The following is a 20,637-nucleotide window of genomic DNA, read 5'->3' on the forward strand; positions in this document are numbered from 1 at the left end:
TAAATAAATAAATAAAAAATAAATAAATTTCAATCAATCAAACCTATCTTTAGTAAAAAAGTATACATAATAACACAATTAATTAATTTGGTAAATCAATTCAGTTGATAACAGAACATCAAATATAAGAATGCGAGTTTCAATCCGCAATATGTTTTAAAAACCGGACCGGCCATCGAACCGGTAAGGGTACTGGGTCACTGGTTTATCGGTCGAACCACTGGGTCACTGGTCAAACCGCATGACCAAACCGGATTAAACCGGATAACTCGGTTGAATAAACCTGTTATTATATAGGTATAAAACCGGTCGAACCGGATGATTTAGTCTCTAAAAAAATATAACTAGCTTTTAAATTTTTTAAAAATATCATATCATAAATTCACAATTTCATAACTTAAATTCAAATTTTAAACAAAGATATCACACATAATAAAATAGTAAAAAATTACAAAGTTTAATTGCAAACGAAGTCTAATTACAACATAATCTAAACAAAGTCTAATTACAACATAATCTAATTGAATAGTTTATAACAAAATAACTCCAATGTGTACCAAATTTAATTCAAAATAGGATCCTCCTAAAAAGAAAATCAAATAAAATTCAATATGTTTATGCTATTTAAGAAAATTTATTAGCAAAGATAACAAATAGACAATAAAGTTTTTAATTTGTCACTAACGAAAAAAACTATGTGAGAATGCTATTTAAGTAATACACTACTAAATATATTAAAAGAAATGTTAAAAAAAAAAGTTTAAAAAAAAAATTAAAAAAAAAAAACAAAAAAGCAATTAAACCGCCGGTTTTCCGGTTTTCCCGGTTTTTCTGGTTTTCACCGGTTTTCACCGGTTCCCACCGGTTTGATGGCATATCCGATCCGACTACTGAACCAGACCGGTTACCTGGTCGGTTTCCGGTTCGACCGGTCCGACCGTCCGGTCCGGTCCGGTTTTTAAAACTTAATCAGTTGGTAGCGCGAGTTTGAATAGTCAACATCTCAATTTAATTTTTTTTTGTAAAAGTCAGTGTGTATGTGATGTGGCTTGTTCCATTCCAAATTTGCACATTCAGTACATTCATTACAATAAGACTGAAAGCAACGTGTTGTGAGAATCCTATAAAAAACTCAGAAATATTTCAACGTCAAAAACCTCCAAACAATTGGTTTGGTATCTATAAGAGTAGTTGAAAGGGATCCATCATTCCCATTCTTCTCCTCTTCCATGGCACCTCACAAGCTCAATTCCAATTCCTCGGTAAATTCTCTTCCTATTCTTCCCTCTATCTTCATCAATTCCATACTCTTCCTCCTTGCTTTGCTTCAATTTCATCTCTCTGTATACTCTTTCTTCCTAGGGTTTTTCTTCATATCTAGGTTTTCTTAATTCACTTGCCACAATTTCTTTCTATCTAGATAGCAAAATTCATTAGAAAAAAAAAAATTAGGATGCTCAAATTTGACTTCAGAGTCAACATTTACTTTGATAGTCTCTGTTATTATTATTATTTATTTATATTGATTTACTGTTACTATTGGATGCTGAATTTTTCAATATGATTTTTCCGTCATGGAACAGGGAAATTCGAGTGTGTCGGCGTGTTCGCAGGCGGACAATGGTTTCATAAGTTCATTTTCTCTATTTCCTGAGAAAGCAGTGCAAGAGTTACTTCAATCGCCGGTCCAAGGGTCTGATGATCATCTTATAGAGTTCTCTGAATCTTTAAGAAGTATGCAAAAATGATCATGTTTTGTTGAAATTATTATTAATATCAACTGCGAGAAAATATGTGATCTTTGATAACAGAGATCTTTCTCCTTATTTTGTCTTGAAACTCTACTTCTTCTAGCCGTCGCGAAGGCTCTTAGAAAAGTTGCGGAAGGGAAAGCTTCTGCTCAAGCGGAGGCTGCTGAATGGAAACGGAAATATGAGTTGGAGAGGACTCGGAATCTGCAGTTTGAAGACAGAGGTTCTTAATTATAATTATTTAACTATTACTACTTCATGATTGCTTTGTATTTTTGTACTTTTCTATTCATTAATGGTTGATATTGCGGGAAAAACGGATTTTTTAATCTGATTTTTTACTTAACTGCAATTCTGCTCTCTGTTAACTTGTAGATTGTCAAACAATTTATTTATTTTGATTGCTTGTGTTCATTTCAATTTACGGTTTCAGTTAATTTTGATTTATAAGTTTTTTATTTTGTTTTAATCTAAAATTGCTTGTAGGTGTTTTACAGTTTTCTATAATCTCTGTTTAATGCATTGCAAATTTTGTCAACTAGTGGTTGGAATTCAAGTTCTTATTTTTATTGTTTTGTGGTCTATCCTCCCAAAGTGATTTTATGGCTTCATTCCTTCTAAATAATGAGTGTTTCATTTATCTTTTTTTTCTGATCTTCTTTCCTTTTCCCTTGAATTTTCCAACTATTTGACGTGTCACGGTCTTGTCTTTTATAACACATATTTTCTAAATTTTGAACATTCAGGATATAGGTTTCTATCGTATTCTATCTGAAAATATGCTTTCCATCTAAACTGCTACTTTATCTGCTGTAGTAAGTAGTAAGGAGTAGGATATGAGCAACTATTAAGAAAGACCTCGAGATTAATGAGTAGGATAGAAACATGGTTTTTGATAGAACATTTTGACTTAGTTTGACCCAAGTAGTCGACCCCACTTAGTGTGATAAAAGATTGGTTGTTATAGATGTCAACTTTTCAAGTTTATAATTTCTGTCCCTGCTTGTTTTAATTACAGGGAAATCATGCCTCGAGCCTTGTGCTGATCTTGATGATTCAAAAACAAATAACATCGCCAAACAACCCACATTATATAATAATGTAGCTAATGGACTGTCTGAAGAATGTTGTTCTAGTAATGGTATTTGTTCCCATGAGGTGCTTAGGGATGGGAAACCTGATTTTGATTCCAAGATGGTCAGAAAGGTATGTTATAAACTCTTGATTGAAGCAAAATATGTTACTATTATCATTCTGTTGCAGCAGGATCCCTATTGATGTACATGTGTGTATCTAAACACGTGTAACGATTTTGTCGTCGTTTCTCGCCCTCAAACATTCGTAAGACTTAATAGACCACTCTTCAGAACAGCACAAGCTGTTGAGCCTTGTTGCATTAAATACAAATGAGAGCCATAAGAAGTTATTGTACATGTTATTACTGGTACAATACTATAATAATTACTATTGAATTTTGTTTTTCTCTTTACGATGACATTGTGCAAGTACTGCCGTGTTTTGAGGAATTTGTCCTACCAAAAATTAACTCATACCCTCATGGTAATTAGCTATATTTGTTGTGTTTTATTGATAATGTTAAAATTACCAATTCTATGTTACTTCAGTCTGTAACTGATTTATTTTTTGAGACAGGCTTCTTTTAAACTTCAATGGTGCTGCAAAGGTGAGAAAAGTGATCAGCACAAACATGACATTGTCTCTTTTGAAAGAGGAAATATAACTACAGCAGAACGCAGTAGTAAGCAGGTATCTCTTTTATTATTGAGGAGGATTTTACTTTATTTGCTTCAAAAATTATTTGCAATTCATAAGCATGCATGTCTATTCTTAAAGTAATGTGTTACAATTGACATGTCATCTTTATTCCAGATCTCTTTGACATGGGAGTCATCTCCACAGACAGTGCTCATATTGACCAAACCAAATTCAATTTCTGTTCAAATTCTGTGTGCTGAGATGGTTAGGTGTGTATCTCAATAAATTGTATATTATAACTTTTCTATCTTCTTAAGTCAAGCTTTCTTCCTTTTAATGATAATATATGATGCTGACTTGAGCCTCAGACTCCTCACAAAATAGTGGAATATGTTGTGCAATTGAATTTAGATAAGACATATTTTATTTTAACTTTCAACTGCTGCAGCTCTCTTTCATCTTTCTTTCTGAATTATTGTTAGAAAAGCTTAGAGGTCTATGCTTAATATAAAAGCCAAGAGCACTATGCACTTGTAATTCACGCGGTCTGAAGTTGGTGTGGGAGACTGAGGATTGTTTCATTTCAAGTTTTGTGTTTTTATTAAACTTATTATTTAATAGTTACATCTATCTTCGAACTTTGTATCCTTCCATGTATTTGTCTTTGGTATAAATCTATAAAATGTTATACAACATGAAATTCTACATTTTGATTTTACCTTTTCCATGCATGTCAAACCTTAGTTAAATGATATTGCTTGCTTTTTTTTTATCATTCCCAGATGGTTGAGGCAGCATAAGAAACTACAAATATATGTGGAACCACGTGTCAAGGTGGATCTCTTGACGGAGTCATCATACTATAACTTCATAGAAACATGGAGTGATGGTAAGCCATATTACAAAAACAGTGAAATATATAGAAGCATTTGCCTAAAGGTTATTATGAGCTTATTGAAACCTAGAATGCCCACCATACCTTCTATATGTTTCAAATTCATGACAGGATATTTTGGTAAGACAGCATCCAAATATAAATATTAAATTCTTGAAATTGATGCATCTTTAGTCTCACTGTAGTTTTGGCAGTTTTTTTCTTTTCTTTTCTGGGCTTGGAATAAGTATCATATTAGTTCTGTGTTTAGAATTTAGCACAGGGTTTTATGCAGGACAGAAAGCTAAGATTACTAGAATTTAGCTGATTATTGACGGGCCAATATATTGTATCACATCCTCCTTGTCTGTTTTAAGATGATGAATTCCATTGTATGCATAATGCAATATCTTGTATTATCTTTGTAGTTAACTATATGATTATAGTAGTCGTGTACTTCAGTTATTCTGAAAATTTTAATTACTTATGAGCATCAATTTTTTGCTTGTAGATAAGGAAATTTTAAAGTTGCATACCAAAGTTGACCTTGTGATAACTCTTGGTGGAGATGGCACTGTTCTATGGGTATGTGAATTTGTTTTAAATTAATTTGCTATTGAACAACAATAGTCTAACTTTCTAGGTGAAACTTGTTGATTTTGTAAAAATGATTAGAAGCCATAGAAGCATTTGCATAAAATTTTAGAGTGAATGCACACAAGTGCACCACAAGTAACTCTTTCAATTTTTTTTTTTTTTTTTATTGGCAAAAACTTAATAATCTTTCAGATTTCTGTTATTTATCCGTACTACTGATAAAGGTTAAGCTTTTTTGAACCACTGATATGTTTCACTGGTAACACTATATACTATGTTGAAGGAAGTTTGAATCATGCATATACATCATAATGTATCAAATTGAACTTTTAACTAAGGATGAGCCATGAATAGGATGATTGTTGGACTAAGGATGAGCCACCGTCTTTGGTCAAATAAATATATGGCCATGGAGTATTCATTGCTAAAGAGTTTGGTTACTATTACTAAGTCTACTATAATAATTTGTTTTACATTAGTTATCCCGTTATTCTAATATGTGTTGCATATTTTCTGATATTATTGATGATTAATTTATCGTGTTCCAAATGTGCAGACAGCATCTATGTTCAAAGGACCGGTGCCTCCTATTGTCCCCTTTTCTTTAGGGTCTCTAGGATTTATGACTCCTTTCTGTATCCTTGGACTTTGCCTAAATGTATATTATCTACTTTTGTTAATATCTGCTTTCATTTCTAATTGGAATCTGAACTTAACCTTCCTTCAGATAGTGAAAATTACAAAGAGTGCCTTGAATCAATTTTAAAGGGCCCCATTAGTATTACACTACGACACCGTTTGCTATGTCATGTTATACGAGATGCAGCTAAAGATGAACTTGAAACTGAAGAACCTATACTTGTTCTGAACGAGGTTACTATTGATCGTGGTATATCATCTTACCTCACAAATTTGGAATGTTACTGTGACAACTCCTTTGTCACATGTGTGCAAGGGGATGGATTAATCTTATCTACGACATCCGGTAGTACTGCATATTCTTTGGCAGCTGGAGGATCAATGGTTCACCCTCAGGTACTTTCTTGAAGAGCTTCTTATTCTGATGCGTTTATTCCAAAATTTTAACCGTTTTTTCCTCTTCTAGTTCACAATGAATGTCTCAATCAGTAAGTTTTAATATCTACGATGTTATTGAACTACTTTAGTCTTCAAATATGCAGGTTCCAGGTATTTTGTTTACACCAATTTGCCCACATTCCCTATCTTTTAGGCCATTGATATTACCAGAGCATGTGACTTTAAGGGTGCAAGTACCATTCAATAGCAGAAGCCCTGCATGGGCATCATTTGACGGCAAAGACAGGAAGCAGTTAGCACCAGGAGACGCATTGGTGTGCAGCATGGCACCCTGGCCCGTTCCTACAGCTTGTCTCGTCGATTCAACTAACGACTTCTTACGCAGTATTCACGAGGGTCTTCATTGGAATTTGAGAAAGACACAGTCGTTTGATGGACCCCGCGAATCCTGACAATATCATTCTTTCTTTTTCATCGGCAAAACTATACTTGGAAATTGACATGTCATTCGGCAAGATATACAAAACGGGGTGTTGTAAAAACTATAGAAGCAACTATAATTTAGTGTACTTTTCTTGTATGAATCGCTCTACTTGTTGTAGTAATAGTAACTTATTACAGAGCTAATGTTCCATCAATGATGGTAAAAATGTAGAGTTTGAGTGTAACTTTAAACTATTGAACCTTATATTCTTATATTTATAATAAAGTTGATGAGTATTTTCTCCAGTTTTGTTTGTTTTAGAAGTACACGCACATGCATGCTGCAGGCATCTTTTTGTCCTATAAAGATATTTATATTTTGTTTCATGAAATTTGTCTATTCAAATTGACAGCACAGTTTTGAATTCTTCAAACTCAAACATTGTGGTTGTGGATAGAAAATTTTAATTGGAAAAGTGGACCCGCTAAATGTGGCTAGTCAGAGTAGTTGGCAAAAGTTAGTTACCGACATAGCCCGTGGATATTTTGCATTAAGAACATGATTAAAAATATGTTCGTAGTCAAATGTTTTAACAAGTCAAAATACCAAACATCTTAATTTTATATCCATTTGCTCCGAAAAAAATGATATCATGGGAATCTTAGCTAATAGGTGTAACAAACATAGGCCTAACGACCTTTCAAATTTAATAGTGATTTTTTTAGATAGATTGAATAATGAATGCATTTATCATATATAGTTTATACATTGACTATTTATTTATTTTTTTACAAAGACTATTTAATATATTTAAAAAGTGGTTTATTTTAGGGGTGTTTAGTGGCTCGAATAAATCTAAACCAAACCGCAATCCGAACCAAATCACTGTGTTTGAGTTGAATATTTTTTTATTTCGGGCAAGAACCGGATCAAACCAATGAAATTCAATGACAATTGGTTCGGATTTTGGACTTTCAATTTTCTACCCGTAAACTCAACCAGAATCAAACATAATTAATTATTATTAAAATTACTACCAAACATTCAACTTCAAGAAGAAAAAAAAGTAAAATGTCGTATGTGAACAAATTATGCTATTTTAATTTGTTATTAGAAAATTATCAGCGTATTGTGGCAACTGAGTATAGAGTAAAAAACAAATTCATTATGATAGTAACTCAAGTGATTAACGATAGATTCAAAAGCTTTTATCTTAGATATTTTTAAATCTATTAAGGAAAATTTTTTAGTCTAATATTTACATAGAAACTATTAATACTATATTTTTTTATAATATGATGAAAAATTAATTTATGTAAATAAGTTATTTTTTAAAAATATTTTTGCATTTTTTATCTACATGATCAATCCAATCCAAATCAACCGTTGTTTCTCGGTTCAATTCGGTTTGAGATTTATGGAAAAAAATTGTAAATTCAATCTAAACCAATTCATTTCATTTAATAACAAAAATTGAATGAAGTAATATAAATTCATTTCATTTAATCATTTTGAGTATCACATTTTCTCAAAACCGAATCAAACTGATCTGCAAATACCTCAAATTTATTTAATAACAAAAATCGAATGAAGTAACATAAATACAAGACTAAAACATGTGATTTACACAAATTACCATCCCGATACAATGAATAAAATAGGATATGATCATGATACAAGTTTATTCGAGAGATATGAGCACAAAATGTTACAGAACTTCCACCCTTTAAATTTTTCAAAAATTCTTGAAAAAAATAAACGTCGTTCAAATTCTAGAAACATATTTGATAACTTTTAAGTTTTAAAATTCGAAACATTCATTTAATCAACAAAACCCTTCTTCTTCTCTTTACTTTAACATTTGAGTTTTCTCAATCCTTAAATCCCCAAATTTGAACATCTCAAATTGGCTCTTTAGACTAAATTTTGCATGAATGATACATTGTTTTTCTATTTCAAAACAAGTTAGTACACATCCGATTGATTACATGATTAAATGCATCATGTTTTCTTTTTTTGGGTTATTAATGTTGTTCGGGTTGTATAATTCAAACACATCCTGACTTGTTACCGGATTATAGAAATCAAACACACTCCCAAACATGCTCTCAGATTCTTTAATCCGATCAAAATGTTGATTTTAAGTTTATGTTATTTTCTTGTCAAATTACAAGATCATGTCTTTTTTAGTAATGAACAGGAACAACATGTTGGGAAGGGTGTGCGTGTAAGATATGCCTCGATAGAGTTAGACCATCAAAGCCACAACCTTAACCTGAGGTGCGAGAGAATGAAGTAGAGTTGCATGAGGTGGAGGTTTTTGAGGTGTAGATGCTCGGGATGCAAGAGGCCGGGTTCCAGGTATATTTAGGAGGCATTTATGGGATATATATTGTGTTTTTCTAAGAAATATATGGCCATATATATATATATATATATATATATATATATATATATATATATATATATATATATATATATATATATATATATATATATATATATGGAAATGAGAGATATGTTACGCATTTTATGTATTGTATTATATTTCATTCTTGTTTTACGTAGTTTCTAATTTATATATATTATTTTTTTCAGTTACATAAAACCCCTTGAAATGTATTAACAATAATAACGAGAAAGAAAATCAACATGCTGAAGACTCCTGATGATGATTAGTCTACTAATGTCATTTTAAACAATGAGCTAGCCGACCTCATTGCCACTAGGTTTAATATAGTTGAATATAGCTTATTGAGAACCTTTTTAGAGAGGCGGCACGAGAAGACGAGTACCTTCCACCTTACATGTGAGGAGTTGATGGTGACACTTGACGACATGTAGTGTCTTCTGCATATTTCCATCCACGGGTGTTTCCTTGACAACAAAGTTGTTACCAAAGATGGAAGATAGAGTTGTTGGTCGAGTTGCTCGAATCAAATTCCAATCAAGCCTATAAAGAAGTTGAAAAAATTAAGGGCCTCATGCATAGTTCAACTTACTCAAAAGGAGTTTGACATATACAACTTAGTTGTAGTGTTGTAAAGGAAGAGGAAAGTGATGTGAAAGATCACATGCACAAAGACAAAATTTGCTTCTTTGTATAAGGAGTTGAATGTTGCGACAAATAGTGGGATGAGGCAATTAGAAGGATATATGGAATAGCTTAACACAACATTTTCATGTAATTATTTAATTTACTATTAAAAATAAGAGTGAAGTCCCATTTTAGTCCCTCACAAAAATCACACAACTCAAATTAGTCCCTCACAAAAAAAAAGACTCGATTTAATCCCTTACAAAATTTAACCGGATCATATTAGTCATTCTGTTAATATTTTTATTAAATCGGTTTTTTCATATTTTTAAACCGTGACTGGACTGCCACGTTTGCTTTTATTATTATTATTTTTTTAAATATTAAATTAATTTTTAATTATAATTTCATTTTTAAACAATTCTGATTTAATAATATCAAAAAGGCAAAATTGTTTTTTATAAGGAATTGAACCTAATACTATTAAACAATATCTTAAGTCTTTACCACTAGGCCAATATGCATTCATTAAAAGTAATTTCCAAAAAATTTAATAATATTAAATTATTATGAATTTAAAACAAAAATTATAAAATTTATATCAATGGGGTTTCGAACCTCTTTGATTTACTAATTTCAAAGAATACACCAATTTAAAAATAAAATTTATTAAATGTAATATTCAATATATTTAATCAATTAGAAATAAATTAAATAACACACAAATAAATATTTACTTATTCCAAATTAATCCAAATTAAATAATAATTAATTAATTTAATAGTAACTCAACTAATTATTAAAATATTTAATAAATTTAAATTAAATAATCAATTAATTTTTAAAATTATTTAGTTAATAAAAACTAAACAGTAATCAATTAATTTAATAGTAATTCAATTAAATATTAATTAATTTATTTTTATTTGATTAATTTTATTTAAGATTTATATTTTATTAATTTTATTTTTAAATTTTTTTATTATTTAAAATTAATAAATATTTATTTTTTTTGTTATTTGAAATAAGTAAATATTTATTTTGAATTATTAACTTAAGTATTCATTATTAATAATATTATCAATATAAATTGACTCGTCTAGTTGTAAAGTGACTATCATTTAACTTGAACGGATTTGAATTTGAGACCCGTTGGTACAAATTTTAAATTTTTTTGTTTAAAATTCTATATTATTTAAAATTTCTAAAAATTATAAGAATTATATGTCATGAATATACATTGGACTAGTGGTAAGGACTTAAGATATTGGTTAAAGGTCATAGATTAAATATGTTTACGGTCCCTATAAATAACCTAAAATCTACTTTTAGTCCCTATAACATTTTCGTTCAAAGAATGATCCTCATAAAATTTTCCGTCTCTAATTTTGGTCCCTGTCGTCAACTTTCATTAACGGAAGTTGACGTGGCATGCCACATGGAAGACAGTTTGGCAAAAAATTTAAAACGCATTAGATTGAGGGGGTTTTAAACCTCCTCTAAATAAACCCAACAAAAAATTAATAAAACATTAAATATAAGACAACAATGGAACAATACGAGTTTTTAGTGTTGCAAAGTAGTTCACCAATGATGCAAAATATGACAAGTTTCTTGCTGGAACAATATAACTTTGTTATGCATGTGTTATGTGTTGATGTGATTTAAATTCATGGTGCATATTTGTGATAGAAAAAGCTTATAATGCTGGAATTTAGTTGAGAAGAATGAATTCATTCAATTTCTTTTCCATTTCCTTCTCATTTCAATTATTTCATTCTCTCAATAATGACAGTAACTAAACAGTAAATTTATAAATCTATATATAGATCATCACACTTCAGTATCTACCACTAGATTTAATGAAATACTTTTTCGACTATTATGATAATATCAATGTTACATTATTTTTGGATATGAAGTAAAACTCTATCTCAAATTTACTTATTTATAACAGAATACTATATAAAAAAACTTGACAAGTATTTAAGGTTCGAACAGTACTTCTTTATTTAGCTCCTTATGGATCAGGTGCAGTTGGGAAGTGGAGAACCACACAAGCACTTATTATGAAAATATTCATAAACATCAAGACTTTGCAATTTTCCATTAACCGGAATTTCACCGCATAACCTGTTGTAACTCACATTCAAGTTCTGGAGGTTGAGGGAAAGTTATTTTAAAATTTGCTTACCAGTATTAATTGATGGATTCCCGTGATCGTACATCACTGTATTATAAGGGCAAATTTTGCTTAGGTCATACTGCAAATGAAAAGAACAGAAGCCATAACGTAGAATTCATAAATATTTTTATGAGATTATTTCAAAAGAACAATCACTAAACTGTTAAAGGTGACTAAGCTACACCTAATGGGTCTGATTAAAGGAGACCGAATATAATCTATACTTATAAATATACAATCATAATCACAACACAACAATCACAATGGATAAATTTTTCACAAGAATCAAGGATACCTTTGATACATGTTAAAGGAAAGGATACACGCATTACAAGATAAGTATAGGAGTCATTTTCTTGGTTATAACAATATAAAATTAACTGCAATGTTTTCAGTATAGTGCAATGGGTTGCACTAAGTCAAGGTAGGCTTCAAAAGGTAGAAAGTTTCCTAATTTCAAACTGAGATTTGGACTGAGAAACTGGTGTGTGTGTGGTGGAGGAATCGAAGATAGTAAGTAAGGGAGTTGATACGGAGGGTTTTAGGGTTGCACTCGATGGTGTACGAGTTGCAACAGTCGGTGTCTGGGTTCCATGAGGCTAGAAGGTAAGGGTTGTTGAGGTCATTTTTTATCTGGAGCACTGTTTTTTATCCTGTGGGTTGCATATATCAGAAACTGTATTTGATAGTAACATCAGAACTAAGGATAAGCGAAAAGCAGTGGTTGCCATTTTTTTAATGAGATTATACTTAACAATATTGTTAGTATATATAGTTTCAGCTGCGAAATTTCGTTGTTATACATTTAATGCTATTATTTAGAGGAGGTTTAAAACCCCCTCAATCTAATGTGTTTTAAATTTTTTGCCAAGTGTCTTCCGCGTGGCCTGCCACGTCAGCTTCCGTTAATGAAAGTTGATGGCAGGGATCAAAATTGGAGACGGAAAACTTTATGAGGATCATTCTTTGAACGAAAATGTTATAGGGACTAAAACTAGATTTTAGGTTATTTATAGGGACCATAAACATATTTAACCCAAAAACAATTTTGCCTTTTTTGATATTATTAATTCAGAATTGTTTAAAAATAAAATTATAATTAAAAATTAATTTAGTATTTAAAAAATGAAAAATGAAAAATAAAAGCCAATGTGGCAGTCCAGTCACGGTTTAAAAGTATGAAAAAAATCGATTTGGTAAAAATATTAACATAAAGACTAATATGGTCCGGTTAAATTTTGTAAGGGATTAAATTGAGTCCTTTTTTTTGTGAGGGACTAATTTGGGTTGTGTGATTTTTGTGAGGGACCAAAATGGGTCTTCACTCTAAAAATTATTAATGTACAATTTTTTTTACTGTCTGCTATTCTAATAAAAAAAGCATATTAATCAGATGTGCATTGTGCAAGGTCTGGTACCTACTTGAGTGAGTCTTAGACTTTATTTGGTAAAAATAGTGATTGACTGATAAGCTATCTGATAGCTTATAGCTTATGCCTGATGACCGATGACTGATAACTTATAGCTTATGGAGTAACTTATAGCTGATGAATGTAAAATGGCATAAGAAAAATTAAAGCATAAAAGAGAGTTTTTGTAAAATTAATAAGTGTAAAAATAGAAGAAAAATGATAAGCTATAGGCTAAAACGTTTTTCAAAATAGCGTACGAAAAATAAACTATTAGCTAGTCAAATAAGCTATAAGCTCGTGATGAAAAGACTATAAATATACAAGTCTAAATTATCATATGAGCTTATAAGTTATAAATTATAAGCTATAAGTTCAAAAATATGTCTTACCAAAGACAACTATAGATTAGTTTGGGTACGTGTATAATATTTTTTGACATCATGAATCCATGATGCCTCTTTCCACCTATTAACAATTCATCCCAAATTAATCATAGGTATACTAAGCACTTCAACTATATTCTGTCCCCTGAGGACTGAGGCGTCCAAATCCTCCATGGTGAGAAAGTTGTACAAAGATACATGAAGTTGTATTCTAGGATATCACATCACTAATTGATTCTTATAGCGGTAAGCCATCCACTATACCAATTGATGAGGAAGCCTTGCAAAGAATATGGGACGTTGCAAGTGCGTGGTCTACATCACGTAATAAGATTATCATTCCACACGTATTAGTATGAGTGTTGACTAGTGTCGACTAGGGGTGCTCAAAATCAAACTAATCCAATAGAAAACCACAAACCAAACCAAACCGAAACCGCAAAAAACCGCATTTGGTTCGGATTAGTTTGGGTCATTTTTTAACAAAACCGCACGGTTCGGTTCGGTTTGCGGTTTGTATTTTATAAACCGAACCAAACCGAATCAAACCGCATTATGTTACAACCTAAATTTTACTTAACTCACATCCAACCCAAAATTAAACCTATTATACATTAGCCTTATGATTACGAACAATTTTCTCATCCTTACACATATAATTTCAGTCCCGATCTTCTCAAATCTCTAATAACATTATTTCACCTTCTTTGCCACATACATCTTCCCTCTTCTTCTATAATCTTTACTCTCCTATATTCTTTCTTTTTCACCTTCTCATTTTTATGTAAATGTTCCGTATTTCAGTTTCATTTTTATCGCACATCTTCTTCTCTAATCTTTCAACACTTTTTCTTTTTCTTTTTCACCTTCACTAATCTTTCGTCTCTTCTATTTTTTGTTTCATTATAATAATTTTTATATTGTTTTATACTATTATTTTATGTTTAATATTCCACTTTTGTCTAATTTAATTTTTACATATTAAATGGAAAATCGTTGTCAAAATATGACGAGTTTTGTTGTTATTTGTTAGTGTATGAATGTCTAAATATAAAATTTTGTTGTCATATATATGTGTATGCATGGCTCAATAAAATATTTGTAAAAAACCGAACCAACCGAACCGAACCAAACCGCATTAGTTTGGTTCGGATTTTTTTTTAAAGCCAACCGAACCAAACCAAACCGCACTATTTTTTCTCTTGCGGTTCGGATGATTTTTTTCGTCAAAACCGCCCAAACCGCACCGCGAGCACCCCTGGTGTCGACTGATTCTTTTCTTTCTATTTGATTATCTAACAAGAAATCAATTATTGTGGTTTAGTTATTACAAATATTTAGAATTTTAATTAAAATTAGCTTGAAATTATTATTCTTATCTAACACAGATCATCTTAAACATGGTTGCTACTCTGACACGAAAATTTAAACTTTTACAGGTTTAAATACAAAAATGTAAACTATATATCATTTTAGAGTATATAATTGTATCTTAGATTTACTGAACCACCTATTTTTCATAGTTGATTCAATGATAAGACTCATTAAAAAAAAATGATATTTGTGAAAATAGGACATTTTCAATTAAATCAAAACTATTTTCATGTGTTGGTTTAACCATCTAATCTTTACGTATCAGATATCAACCTTCATCTTTCATTCTATTGGTTGATATTTGATATCGTTTCTATTTTCATATAAACCTTCGTAGACTGCTTAAAGGATAAGAGTAATAGCTTAGTTACTCGTGACAAAGATTAAACCTAGGAATTAGAATAGGTTTGTCATTTAGACAATACTCATAATTCTTAGACTATAAAATTCTACTCACAGTTAGACGTAGAGAAAACATAAATCATATATAAACATATAATAGATATAGATAAAGGAATAGTAAAAATAATCAATCCTGAAATTACAAAGAAGCAGTTTTGTTCATAAGCATAAGCGTGCAATGAAAACTTATGTTGTGTGTTTTTTTATTTGTGTTATACTAGAGATAAGTGGGTTTAATATATGATAATACAGGATAAAATGTATAGTTTTGTAACAGACAAGAGAAAGCAAAACAAATAAAACCTGCCAAAGCAGGAACTCTAGGATCACTATGGTCGTAATGGCCATTACAGGCAGACCCTAATCTCGCTTGTCTTAGCCAATATCAGGATTTTTTAAAGGCTGGATCCAGGGCCATTACGACCATAATTCCAATGGTCTCTGCATTTTTCCTCAATTTTTCATCAGGTTCTCATGAACATTGTGCTTAGCCTTAACCATTTGAGTATAAACTTTTAATTTTCATTCTTCTCTATATTCTTGAAATCGAACAAAAACTACGAAATGATAGTAAAATGCTAATAGATTTGAGTAGAAAAAATTAATTTAGCGACATAATTCAACGGTAAAGAACATAAAAATCATATTTATTAGAAGACATATGAGGATGGCAATGCAGGTAGCTTAGTCCTTGCATGCACGCACATTAGAGAAATGACCGTCGTCGTCGTGTCACTCTCTTGTTGGATTGTATATAAAGATCCAGATTTTGATATATTTGTTTGAGCGGTTTTGAATGAAGCCAAGGTTGCCTTGCAGATGAAGAGAGAGGGCCAGGAGTTCCCATGCGACCCTGTTTAATGCATATTTTGATAATCGTTTTTTTATGTCAGTGTTGAATATTGTCTTCCTTCAATCAATGATAATATGTCAGTGTTGAATATTGTCTTCCTTCAATCGGTGATAATTGATGTGTTTAGTTCGCCAACATGCTACTACAAAACATCAAATAATGAGTTATATTTTCAATATTTGGTCAATATGGTACCAAATGCTCCATCGAACAATTTATGAGATCACAGCGTGCTTGATCGAGGTAGTTGCATTTCCCCTAATCCGTTCCATTTCCCATCATCCCAAGATTCCCATAGTCCAGAAGAAATAAATCAGTGTCCTAAACATTTTTCCTCTTCAAAATTCTCAAGTTTGATCCTTATTCGAAAAAATCGTAATAGATCATTCAAATTCTATTCACTAACATGACAATATTATATAATGAAGAAAAAAATCAAATGTAAAATTAATAATTGAACACAATATATCAAGAACAAATTTGCTCAATAAAGAGAAGAAGAGATGCATCCAGACTGAATGTACCTCAACCAGGCATAACTCTAGATAAAGCTCTGATAAAAAGATATCACAATTCTACCTAATCAAGCAAGGATTTCTGAACATAGGTTAAATTTGTGAAGTAAAACACAACTCTTAGCTCATGCTAGAGCGAGGGGTCACAATTCAAAAGCAGATGATTACTTTTACCAGTAAGAAAATACTTGTTTCTTTAATATCTTTCAACCTGCTACAACCATCTCTCATCTAGTTTCAAACTGTATCCTTGTTCCCAAAGATTAAAAATATATTTGTTATCATCCTCGTTACATCAATTGAATGAGGGAACTTATGAGAAAAAACAAAAAATAACTCGAGTGCTCGGCAATGAGCATATAAAACAAATATAGAGAAATAAAAAACTATTGGGCTACTCTGCTAATTTGTTTTGTGATGTCAACTAGTAAAGAAAACAAGCTTCTTGATATAAATGATCTCCATCAAGAAAGATCCAAGTCACTATCTTTGTCTTGGGCCTACTGAACTCCTATCCAACGAGCATAATCCACCCATCTGTAAAGGCAAAATTATAAAACATGAGCTACTGGCAACAATAAAAGTTCTTTTTTCAAGTAATCAGAAAAGATGTGAAGATTCTTACAATAATGAACCCAAATATGTATTGCCGGTTCGGACAGCAAAACAAAGAGCACCAAGTATAAGTTTGTGCTGGTGCAACATTGGTTCTAGAACCCTCTGTTCAATAACTCCCGCAAGAACTTGGTACCTATCAGACAAATAAGATTCTTTGTATAAGCTTTAGACAATAATCTATATATTCAGTTACTTGAGTATGAACAGCAGAAAACATTTTTAATATGATGGCAGTGATCATTGTAACCTAATGATGTGGCAAAATATAGTTTCAAAATATAGTCATACAAGAAACAATATAAAATTATCCTAACACAAATTGCTTGAAGCATTAGTAGATTTTAGATAAGCTTAAAAAAAATATCCATCACTAATGGTAATCACTAACATATTATCCTGAATCCTGATTACCTGAGATTGCTTGAAACTGCCATATAAACACCATAAGCAGCACTGGTAGACAATATGGGAACATTTTCAATTTCCTCTGCAGAAGACTTGTTAACAGCCTTCTTTGCATTAATTAAGGCATTCGTCACAGCTGTCCCAACCTGAAGGAAATACAAAAATGCAAGTGTCGATGTTTGATCTTAGTTGTTGATTCCAGTTGCACTCAAAAGAACGAATGCAAATAACACTCAGCAGGACTTTTTATTGGAATAAAAGGTTGTATGTAATATATGACATAAATACTTGCAAACATTTTAATCCCTTCATTACCTCAGTCTTCAGAACCAGTAGAGTAGATAAATGATTTCAAGTTAATTTTTTATGACCAAGTGAGTTTATTATACCAAATCAGCTCACCCTGACAACCCATGGGTTGAAAAATAAACCCCATTGTTGGAATTTAAACATTTGAAATCTGGCTAGAACCGAAGTCACAATTTATAGGTAAATGAGAAAACTGAACGAGTCAACCTCATTGCAAATTCATGAGTCTGCTTTACTTTTGTTACTGTGAACAATAATATACATCCAGAACAGAAGTGCTCATAGAAGTTGTGAGGAGAAGGTCAAATGATGTCAAAACTTGTCATTTTCTATTAAACCACAGAGCACAAGAAATACACCAAGTATAATGAGAACTAACCAGTGATGCGCCAGTTCCAACTGCAAAAAGCTTGGACCCATTACGCTGTGCAAGGTAACCACATTTTGTAAAACAATTAGCCACAAGAAACTAAAACCTAAAAAGAAAGGATAAAACATAAGTTCCCTGATTGTACATACCACAATTGCACCAAATCTCTGCAACAAGGAATATGATGTTCCAGAGAGAGCAACCTGTGGAAGAAAGTTAAGAATGTAGTAAGTAAACATTGATAACATTTAGTGGTGAAATTTTCTTTAGTAATGTAAATCATGTGAAAGTAATGTAAACCTGGAATGCATTATCTGGGCAGTTGTGGAAAAATTTAGAAATAGCCCCTGCACTAACTCCAAGTGGTGGTCTAAGAGAAACAGTAGGCGCAGGAAGATAAACTAACATGAAATCTGCAAGTATAGCCATGACCTGCGAACAATATATGTAATAGGGATGTTATGGGAATTGACTACAATGCACCATACATGCTTCACAAAAAGTAATATTTTCTCTCCATCATAGCATGCAAATAGAGCATGATAACAAACATACTGTCTTAAGGAGTAAAAAAAATAAAGGTTTAATTGAAATATTAGTACATAAACTCTTCCGCAGAGAAAAATATTCTTTAAGCCAAACAAATGAAGGTGCCATTCTTTTCATTAAAAATAGCTATAGTATATCTTTCATTTGGCATTTATAGCATCAAAAGTATCTGGTCCTAAAACCAAAGAAACTGTGTTTTTATATAAATCAAATAAACTGTTAATTTCTCCAATTAGTCTATATCATTATATATATTTTAAATTTTAATCAGTCTCATAATGATCTTCATACCAAAACAAGTGACAAACTGCAACAAACAACAAGAGGAAATATAAAAATTGTTTTCTCAACACATATCTCAAATTCTAGTCGATCAAAAACATTGAAACACAATGCATCTCATAAACATATCAAAATCAGTCTGTTGCAAAAATGAAAAGACTAACAAGCATACACAGAAGAAAATAACCACCAAAAAGTAGCAAGATAGGCCCTGCTCATATCCATTGCAAGGCATCATAAAACAATTTGCAGTAGTAACTGATACTAAGCAACAAATTTCATAGGAAAAAAATTCTGCAAAATTGAGAATATTCATACCACATCGGCGAACACGATTTCAAGCTCATTGAAAAAGTTCTCTCTCCTGCGATCATATTCAGCAGCAGTCTAAGGAGACAAAAAATACAAATGAAAACAGATTGTTAATCAACAAATAAACACACAAAATACATAATTACATCAATCAGAATCAAAATAAAACAAAGTCTTAATTAACCAATTTTACCGCTCCAATTTACAATACAACTCAATACTAATCTCATGCCAAAACTAATCAAATTTAAGGTGCTTAATCTCATGCTTTAATTACATCATCATTACAAGAAATATCTATAACTGAACGAGTTAATGGAATGGAGTATATGAAATTATGAATAAAACCTTTGCAATGACGCCAACGCCGCACTCCATACCAAGCTTCGCAAGGAAGAGATCATCCGCGAGAAGACGCTCTCTGAAACCGGTAAACTTAAGCAACCACTGCATGAGCGGAGACTTCTCAAGCTCCAGAAATCTTGCAACAACGGAGGCAGGAATCTTCCCTGCCTTGATAGCGGAAGCTAGGTCAGCCGGCACACTCTCCAACGACCTACCTGCTTGCGCCAACAACAACAGCGCCTCGTTAAGTCCACCATGTCCGTCATTGTGTTCTCCGTCGTCATTGGCGTCTCCGTCACCGCCGCCACCGTGTCCGCCGAAGGAGCCGCCATCATCGTGACCGCCGAAACCTCCGCCGGAGTCGGTGGAATGGAGAATGAAGAGAGGATCTGCGCGGCGGTTGAGGCGGAGAGAAGGAGAGGGAGAGGGAGTGAGACGGAGATGGAGAGAAGATGAGGAGAAGGAAATGGGAGGGAGGGATTTGGGAGTGGAAGGAGAATGAGAAGAAAGAGAATGGGAGGAAGGAGGGACGAAGGAAAAAGCGATCGACATTGTTTCTTCTGTGATTCGGTTTTGGCTTTTCAGTCACTTACGAGCTGCGCACGACTCAGGGGTTTTGAGCTGAGTTACGCTGTTATGACTTGTTTTCGACTAATGCTACTACTTATATTTCTTTTATTATTTTTATCATAAATAGAATTTCCCATGATGTGACTGCTACTTTTTTTTCTTCTCTTTTACTACAACTTTAATTTTTTTTTTTTTTTTTTATAAATCTAAGAGTGGTATAAAGGTATGTCCGCTTTTATATTTTCCTAAAAATTTAAAAGTAAAAATTTGACGAAATAGAATCAACTTAATTAAGGGTACAAATCTAATATTTTAT

At 31.8% G+C, this 20,637-nt stretch overlaps 2 protein-coding genes across 3 annotated transcripts; one reads left to right on the forward strand and one right to left on the reverse strand.

Annotated features, from left to right (window-relative positions):
- The first annotated feature begins 1,106 nt into the window (after positions 1 to 1,106).
- Positions 1,107 to 6,705, forward strand: LOC131623935 (NAD(H) kinase 1-like). 2 transcript variants are annotated; one of them, XM_058894935.1, is made up of 12 exons: positions 1,107 to 1,262; positions 1,584 to 1,734; positions 1,855 to 1,974; positions 2,770 to 2,957; positions 3,258 to 3,311; positions 3,405 to 3,518; positions 3,642 to 3,736; positions 4,250 to 4,356; positions 4,853 to 4,926; positions 5,495 to 5,573; positions 5,666 to 5,973; positions 6,120 to 6,705. In XM_058894935.1, the coding sequence occupies exons 1-12, from the start codon at positions 1,230 to 1,232 to the stop codon at positions 6,426 to 6,428; spliced, it is 1,632 nt and encodes a 543-aa protein (XP_058750918.1). In that variant the 5' UTR covers positions 1,107 to 1,229; the 3' UTR covers positions 6,429 to 6,705. The 2 variants fall into 2 exon arrangements, with proteins under 2 accessions (XP_058750918.1, XP_058750919.1); XM_058894936.1 differs by lacking the exon at positions 3,258 to 3,311.
- Positions 6,706 to 16,710: 10,005 nt separating this feature from the next.
- Positions 16,711 to 20,397, reverse strand: LOC131623877 (protein RETICULATA-RELATED 4, chloroplastic-like). Its single transcript, XM_058894876.1, has 8 exons — positions 19,755 to 20,397; positions 19,413 to 19,481; positions 18,564 to 18,695; positions 18,413 to 18,466; positions 18,273 to 18,317; positions 17,591 to 17,730; positions 17,187 to 17,312; positions 16,711 to 17,098 (listed from the first exon to the last, which is right to left on the reverse strand). The coding sequence occupies exons 1-8, from the start codon at positions 20,301 to 20,303 to the stop codon at positions 17,062 to 17,064; spliced, it is 1,152 nt and encodes a 383-aa protein (XP_058750859.1). The 5' UTR covers positions 20,304 to 20,397; the 3' UTR covers positions 16,711 to 17,061.
- Between the last annotated feature and the right edge of the window lie 240 nt (positions 20,398 to 20,637).

This window comes from Vicia villosa, unplaced genomic scaffold (genome assembly GCF_029867415.1).
Source record: "Vicia villosa cultivar HV-30 ecotype Madison, WI unplaced genomic scaffold, Vvil1.0 ctg.000089F_1_1, whole genome shotgun sequence".
NCBI lineage: Eukaryota > Viridiplantae > Streptophyta > Magnoliopsida > Fabales > Fabaceae > Vicia > Vicia villosa.